General features: G+C 36.9%; 1 protein-coding gene across 5 annotated transcripts in view; it reads right to left on the reverse strand.

The window, feature by feature from the left end:
* Positions 1-5,548: 5,548 nt before the first annotated feature.
* LOC120184545 (plant cysteine oxidase 4-like) overlaps positions 5,549-8,439 on the reverse strand; it is a 31,301-nt gene continuing 28,410 nt past the window's right edge. For all 5 annotated transcript variants that reach the window (XM_039188978.1, XM_039188976.1, XM_039188977.1 and 2 more), the window contains 4 exons: positions 7,978-8,123; positions 7,611-7,758; positions 6,035-6,238; positions 5,549-5,921 (listed from right to left, as the gene is read on the reverse strand). In XM_039188978.1, coding sequence (XP_039044909.1) covers positions 5,803-5,921; positions 6,035-6,238; positions 7,611-7,758; positions 7,978-8,118 — 612 coding nt within the window. In that variant the 5' untranslated portion in view covers positions 8,119-8,123 and the 3' untranslated portion in view covers positions 5,549-5,802. The remainder of the gene's footprint in view (positions 5,922-6,034; positions 6,239-7,610; positions 7,759-7,977; positions 8,124-8,439) is intronic.

Here is an 8,439-nt window from a genome sequence, read left to right on the forward strand (position 1 = left end):
TCCTTAGAACAACTCTTTATATTAGAACGACGTTCAATTACAAAGTTGAAACATATCACAAATAAATTTGCACCATCTCTCCTATTTGTTGTACATGTGCAAGTAACTCCACGATCTTCTGGTTTTCTTCAGCCTCGGGATCCAGTTCTTCAGTCACATCAGCAGCTTCCTCGGATAAAATGACCAAATATTGAGCTATTCTCTGCGCGTGTCCTAAGTAACAAGCAATAAGATCTTCTCTTTGCTTAACTCTTGCCTGAGCTCGCTCCCATCGAAAACGCCATTGTATATCCCCCTCATAAGGAACTATCAATAGCTCACTTCCTTGCCTCTGAAAATCTTGAACCATGGCTTCAAGCTCACTCACTTGTTTTTTCAGACTTTCAACCTCCCCCTGGCTCGAGCTACCTTCCCTGTTTCGATATCGTCGTAATACAGTCTCTAAATTTGAAATTTTCTCCTTCAACTTCTCATTCTGAGCTTGACTCTTTTGTAATCGCTGCTCTAAAGAATCCTTTTCTTTTGATAAAATCTTCATTTGGTGCCTGCTTTGCTTGAGCTCTTCTTGACTCTCTCCGGCTACTCTTTTGTGGCTCGCCACCTCTTGCCTCAATTCGACAAACTTACTCGAGCTAGAACCTGTCTGAGCTTTTACCATTCGCTGATAAGTTGACCGAAGATCGTCAAAATCTAGCTGAAGTTGCTTCTCTATTTTTTCAATTCGATCTGCTCTACTCTTCTGAATGTCAATCTCCAATCCCTTTTGATACACTTCATCTTCTAGCTTCTGTAAAGTCATTCTCCATTGTCTCCGTTCTGCTTCGAAATCGCGCTTGGCTAACTCTAATGGAGATGGCACCACTCTCAACTGTTCCTCCACCGGCTGAATATTTTCAGGATTCACTATCGGGATGTTATCGTTTACTCGACCGCTTCTCCACTGTTCGTACTCTTGAGATAACTCGAGATCATAGGTGAACAAATTCACGCGACGAGTTTGCTTCCAGGCCTCAGCAACCCCTTTAACTTTACCCTTATACTGATCTCCTTTGAATGCAAAATCCGATCCTACCAAGTCCCACGTGGCTGGAATGAACTGCCTCGATCCATACTGTCTGGAAACTAGTAGCGGCGGTGCATACCCAACAGAACCCCATATACCTGGCAAAGGAACCTAATCTCGCTCTCCACATCGGTAAAGTATATCCGAAGAGGTATTCCACGAAGCTCGCCACAAAATATCTCCATCTCTGATATCCTTGAAGATGACCATCCATTTTTCTTCGGTGAAGTCCCCAGGCCATTCTTTAGAAAGAAAATCTTTCAAAGGCGAAAACCCCTCTAGAAACACTCGTCCTGGTGCTCTTTCAACATGTTTAAAATGACTCAGAATCCACACTAGCAGTAAAGGCGCACATCCTATAAAGCGTCATTCTCCCTCGCGCCTACAAGAACTCAAAGACCGGAATGTCTCAGCTAAAATGGCTGGAACATGATCCACGTGCTTGTCTAATCTTTCAAATAGGTCAACGACTGATACGTCTACATATCCTAGCACCTTTGGAAAAATAACGAGCCCATAAATCCCTAAAGCAAACAAGTCAAGCTTCTTTCTCTTATTAGGATGATGATCGATTACTTCTTTCAAAGCAGCCCAAGAGATACACTCACTGTCTCCCTTCTTCTTAATGTTTCTGATTACCCAATCTTCACTCATTCCGGTCATCAATAGTAATTTCTTCTTAAACGAAGGAGTGACTGACAGCTTGGTATATGCTCTATCCATCTGGGACCTCGAACAACGGACCAAAGCTTGATACTCCTCTATTTTTGGTGTTATATCCACTCTACCAAATGTGAAACAGCTGTAAGCCGGATTCCAGAACTGTGCCAATGCTCTAAACAGACTTCGGTCAATAGGAACATCCAGAAGATAAGGAATATCGCCGTACAACTGATAAAATATCTCCTTATCGGCTACTGTCCATCTTCCCCATATTTCCTTTAGCTCACTTAGATCATTCTGACGCACGTTGATATGAGTATAACCAAATAACTCTGACACGTATCCAAGCATCACGCTGTCCCCATTGGTCAGTTGGGACTGTTCCGACCACCTCAAAACATTTGCATTGTCTTCAACCTCTTTCTGAACCGTTCGTTCCATATTACTGGCCTTCTATATGGACATCGATCCCAAATCAACACCATGTAATGGATAGTGCAATGCAAAACAGAAAAGAAACAAGACAAAGACAACAAAATATCGGTTAGTAAACATAAAGCAATTAAGTCGGGATAATAATTTATTCAAGAATCCTACCCAATCATGCTTTATCAGATCTTACCCAACATGATATCTACCCCCATGCTTTGTTATTCACAAAAATAAATCTTAACCGCATGATATCTAATTCGCATGCTTGTTCAAAAAATAAACCTAACCGCATGATATCTAGTTCGCATGCATTTATTCGAAAAAACGAAAATAAATGACTCAAAAAAGCTTTTCCTTGTGTACCCTCCTCACGGGGATTCTTAAGGTTCGGGTTAGGCTCCACTTAAGTTCAGGCTCTATATTCACTATATGCTGGGTTAGGTTCTAAAGTAATAGGTTCTCGAATTGTCCTTGTCGATTCCCCCTTGGGTTGCCGAACCCTCAATCCTTGCCCATCACAGGCTTTAGGGGATCGAGTTCAATTTCGAGGGAACACACCTCCTTATGTCCATGCGGAGGTGATTACCATCACAAGGACCATAAGGCGTGAGCTCTAGGAGCGATCCACTATCCCCAGCAGAGTCGCCAAGCTGTCGAAATGATTTTTCCTTAAAAGTGAAAAGGTGAGATTTTGAAAACCACATCAATTTTTAACTTATCTCTTTCAATTGATTTTTAATTTAAAAACAAATACGATTTAAAAACCTCTCGTTTCGAAAATTTTGAAATTTTCTTTACGTTAAAAAAATATTGTTCAAAGAGTCACCACCAATATTTGATTATGGTGTGATTGGGCACCCAAAAATGTTTTGTTATTTTAAATAAAAATTAATTTTAATTAAAACAACAAATTAAGGTATGCGTTACCAAAATCCAAGTTCGGGAGTCGGTTACGTGCGGGGAAGGATTAGCACCCCCACAACGCCCTAAAACGGTACCTAGTCGATTAATTAATGTCTTTGCAATGAATTTTACAAATTCTAATTTAATTTGATTTTTGATCCCATAAAACAAAGATGTAAATTTAAAAACATTCAAAAAGCACTCAAAATAATTAAATTAAAAATTACCAAGTCGTTTTAGAAAGATAAAGAATGTTCGATTATTTACAAATATCGAGACCAGATCTTAAAAATTATAACAACCTTTTCTCGATAAATTTAAATAAACGAACATTTCCTTTTCTTTCGTTTCAAAATTTTAGGTGACGAATCAATTTTTTTGGTTTCACTTTCGGGATACACTCTTATTTTAAAATCATTAAAAGCGGACCTCAAATCAGTTATGACTGCCCACTTAAAACGATTTTAAATTAAAAGTATATTACCATTAATCCAATTATGTAATATGTCGAGTTACGCACATGAAGATATCATACAAGTTGTGTAGAAAATAATGTCATGCGAGTTACTGATGAATTATTTGCATACTCATACATATATAAACATATCATCATGCGAAATAAATATAAACAACTAATTAAAGAAAACAAACCTAACAAGTGGACTAAATTAAAATAAATTTAAACTTAAAGACTAAATCTAGCAAATAAAATAATCTAGATAATTTTTAAAAACATATATTTGTGACATGAACGTAAAACATAGGGAATATTTAATGAATTAAAGCCTCTCTTTTTTTGTGTATATATATAACCTTTATTATTTAAACAGCAAAAAATTATACAACATATAAAACATAAAAAATGATAATAAATAGAGACATACATGCGGCATATTACATATATATTTTAATGTAATTATAACCCTATTCGTATTTACAAGAGGAACATGCACATTCGTTGAAAAACAAGATGGACTAGAACATAATAATGTGAAATGAAGGAACTAAATCAACAACTATAATAATCTCAAATCAAGGACCAAATTGTATTAAAAGTAGAAACAAGCGGCCTCTACATAATAAGCCCAATAATTTAAAGAACATTCTACCCTTGTCTTATGTTAGCACAAAACGGCAGAACCTTAGTACTGGATCTTAAAAGGTGTTTACAAACAAATCTCTAAAAACATAGTATTGTTAACTCTTCCTCTCCATGTCGTTTCATCAACTACAAGCCTCTCTCCCTAACAGAAGCTCGGCGACCACCACCATGATGGTTACACATCAAGACTTTGCCCTCTTCGACCTAGAAGCCTAGCAAACCGAATGAAAACCCCCAGGTCACTCGAAACAGAAGCCTAACTGCTCACATCTCAATCCCGACGACACGAACGGATGACCTCTAAGACTAATAGGTAAATAACCTTCCTCTATTCTTATTTTATTTTTAAAATAATACTAGCACACACACAAAAAAAACAGATTGGAAATTGAAAAGAGATGGAAAAAAATACCTCAAAAAAGTGTATTTTAATTGCTTTCTCTGTTTTTTCGAATTCTGAAATTACACCCTTGTTTTTCTTTTTTATCTTTGCACTATGAAGTTGTTGATATTTAACAAGATCTTCGGCTCCTAATCCCTTCTTTTTTGAAATGCCTTCCTTCGTTTCTGGTTCTTTCTGTTTCTTGTGTGTTGCCTTGAAAAATTACCAATGCCAGTAATGCTTCGTTTTTATTGTTGTTTTTTTGCTGTAAAAATCACTAAGGGAGGGTATACTTTTTTAGCTTTTGTTCTCTACATTCATTCCCAGTATCTCTCTCGGCCAATTTTTGTGCTTTTTTTTCTTCTAAAATCCCCTTTTCTTTTTACTGTGTGATCCCTGTTTTTGTTCTCTCTCCCCCACTTCCTTTGTAGTTTCCAGTGGTTGATATCCATCCAAAAAAAACTGACTCCTTACAGTTTCTTAGTTGTTCAAGTAGCGTTCTCCTCCACTACCAATAATGGCTCCTGATTCCTTGTTAACTTCTTTCTCCCCTTTGTTAACTCCTAACCACTTTGTTTTCCAGGATTCATGTGGACTGGAATCTATTTCTGCTGGGTCATTGGACTTAATTTGAGCTCCCACTGATTTGGGTTCTTCTTTAAGCCTAGCCCCGGACAAAACCGAGCATCTACATAATGCACAACGATTCTAGACTTTATTTAGGTCAATTATAAGCCCTATTAACCGCCCATTGCAAAACAATCCCTAACCCCGGACAAAGGTGGCTGTAAAATTGAATTTAATTAATAGAAGGTTTTGCTTATACAAATTGGTATTTAATCCCATTGAATGAAACTACAACTCCCAAATAATAAACTTCGTCCTAGGCAGCATTATTCCCATCGATCAAGGCAGAAAAAATGGATTCTACACATACACGTATATTGTCCTTGAAAGACCCACAATAAATGAAGTAGCCAAATTACTAAACCAACAAACAAGATAATAATGAACTCCCCCATTGTCATTCAACAAACAAAATCGAAAAGAACAAAAGTCATTAAGCGCAAAGTTCCTCTCAACTTCCACTCTATCCCACTAATAAAATGTGAGGTCAGTAAAATCACAGGATTACATTGGTGTAGTAATATGTACAACCCCAAATGCCTAACTTCTACAGCCCCCATGCTTGTGTCTTATTATTATGGCCCAATTTTCATATTAGAATATAAGTTCGATGGATGGTACCAGAATATTTCAAGTTCGAATAACAGGACCCTTGTACAGCCCTCTACGAATCACAAAGTTGTCAGGGGGCTGAAACTCTTCCAACCAAGTCACTTCCGAGAACGTCTCTCCATTCATTTCAATCTCGCCTTCATTTTAAACAAGCAAATGAATAAGAAACCAGCATGTGGCATTGATCATCATGTCTCAAAATATTATAGAACCTACCATCTATAACTAGGTTCAGAATTTTATTTCTTACCAGGTAAATCCCTCCTTGGGGACCTCCGGAAGTAAGTGCAGTGTCGTCCATGCTCCGAAGAGTAAGGTGGAGATAAAATATCAAAAATGGCACAGGGAGTCCGTGCCCTGAAACAATGAATGTTGCCTCCACTTGTGGGATAAAGTACTGTTGTTGCAGAAGGAGCTGTCATCTCAGTATCCTTAACAAGCTTTGCAGCTCTTGCTACAAACCACCAAGAATAAGCAAATCCAAGTCAAAGATTGAAGATTATATAATTAGTTCCCTATACCCTTGGAAGGGTGAAGAGAAAATGCATCATTCAAAATCAAAGATACATCGACATTTTGTCTATGAATAATTTATCAATATTATTACATCTGTTGAACAAACAACTACTTTAGCCGGTGACAGGCAGGAAGGTTCAGCTGCCATAGGCCACCAATAATTACTCCTGTTACTCAGAAAAAAGATCTAATAAGGATTAATAACTCCTATTTATTTCAACCCATGTGTTCAATAGCTTCCTTTCCGTTTCGCATGATACAGGCAAACCAGACATCATGCTAAGTACAATATAGCCTCCAAATATTTCACAAAAATCAGTTGGGAAGATATGTCACAAGCATTCTCAATAAGCCAGAAGTAAACTACATCTACACAAGATAAGGAATTGAATAGGCCTCTAACTTTCTTAGATGCTAGCAGAAAGACGCTTTAACATCTACCCTATTAAAGAGTCATTATCTGTAACAAAGAGTCGGCCACATTTAGTATTACATATGTCTTCTTCTTCCTATTCCAACCGAATTTTAAATAAAGTAAATTTCAGTCTCAAAATATTTTCAGTTATTTTAAACAAATAAGCTACCAGCACATAACTAAATTAAATGCAGGTTATACAAAAAACAAACTGCATATAAAAAAGCAAATATAGATTAAAAAGATACTAGATCTTCTATAATTTAAAGAGAAAGAACAGAAGTGAAATAGGACTCGTGAAACAGATATTTGGAAAAGAATAATAATTAAAAAAAAAAGGGACTCGTGAGGTTTTCGAGTGCCCAACTGAAAGTTACGGGATTTGGATCCCACATAGATAAGTATGGGATTTTCTTGTGGGGGTTTGTAAGGATCTAGGCTCTCCAATTTGGGATGTGGTTCGCCAAAGGTTAATATCAATTAGCATCAAAGCCAGCTAATTAGTAACCCAGAGTGGTAACATTGGTACTGCAGTGTTCAATCAAGTACCCTAGCAAAGCTGACTCCCATGGGCGCTGGGGTTGCAAAGCATGGTAGAATTATATGTGCCTGATTGCAAGGTATGGGACTTTGATCCCACATAGGAAAGTATGAGATATTCTTGTGGGGTTTATATGCACCTAAGCTCTCCAATCTCAATAACTAGCTTTTGGGGTATGGCTCCAAAAGTCCATGTCAATTTAAGGAATATAAAGGATGGTATCATTAGTAAGTCAATTTGATACAAAATATAAATTTGTTATCGAATTTATACATAAGAACAAATTATTCTATGGAAATACTTAGTTATAGTTTAGTTAACATGCATCAAAGTAATATGGACCATAAAACACACCTTGTAGTGGATCTTTAGGATCTGTTGGGTCAAGCCAATCATATGACTTTACGTGTAATGAGCCGTAGATAAGCCTGCTCAGCACTGTCATTCCTGGATGATTGTGCAAAGGTATCATAGAGGAAGGTGGCATACAAAAAATTCCTATCTGCAGAAAATGAGAAAATAAAAAATGAGGGTCTGATAATAGCTAATAACGAAATTTCAATTTTCAAAAAGTTTAAATCTAATTTCAAGAGAAGTGTCCATTTTAATAAATTCTAGTAGATCTCCAGCTAAATGCAGCTTCCTCACTTGAAAAGTTCTGTCCTCAATGTAGGAGATATCATTATTAATAAAAGTGAGTTAATATAAAGTTTGTGCTCACAGAGAAGCTGTCGCACTCATGCAAGTGCAGATACTTAATTGGCGGCAATGACTGATGGGTTCCATTCCGCTCATTTACAGGACCAGACCAATTACGTACCACCTGTGCCTCCTGTTCCAGACCTACATCAGAAGGCTTCATTTTCTCTGAAATGAAATGACATTTTGGGGTTAATATGCTATGGAACTTGGTTTCATGACTTCGTTAGAAAACCAAAAAAATTGTAGCTTCATGCGCAGTGGTTTAGAAAATTGCATGGTTAATCAAATAACACCAAAGTTGTAATAATCACCTCTACCAAGCAGAACACTTTCTCGATGTTATAGCATACCCTTGTACTGAGTACTTCAAATTTGAATAATTGTAAACACTCACAATGATGTCTTGATCCAATACCATTAGTATACAGACAGGTTGAAATACAGAACACCCCAACAACTTGTTTTCTATATTATATCTAGA

The sequence above is a fragment of the Hibiscus syriacus genome, unplaced genomic scaffold (genome assembly GCF_006381635.1).
Source record: "Hibiscus syriacus cultivar Baekdansim isolate YM2019G1 unplaced genomic scaffold, ASM638163v2 tig00112921_pilon, whole genome shotgun sequence".
NCBI classification, from domain to species: Eukaryota; Viridiplantae; Streptophyta; class Magnoliopsida; order Malvales; family Malvaceae; genus Hibiscus; species Hibiscus syriacus.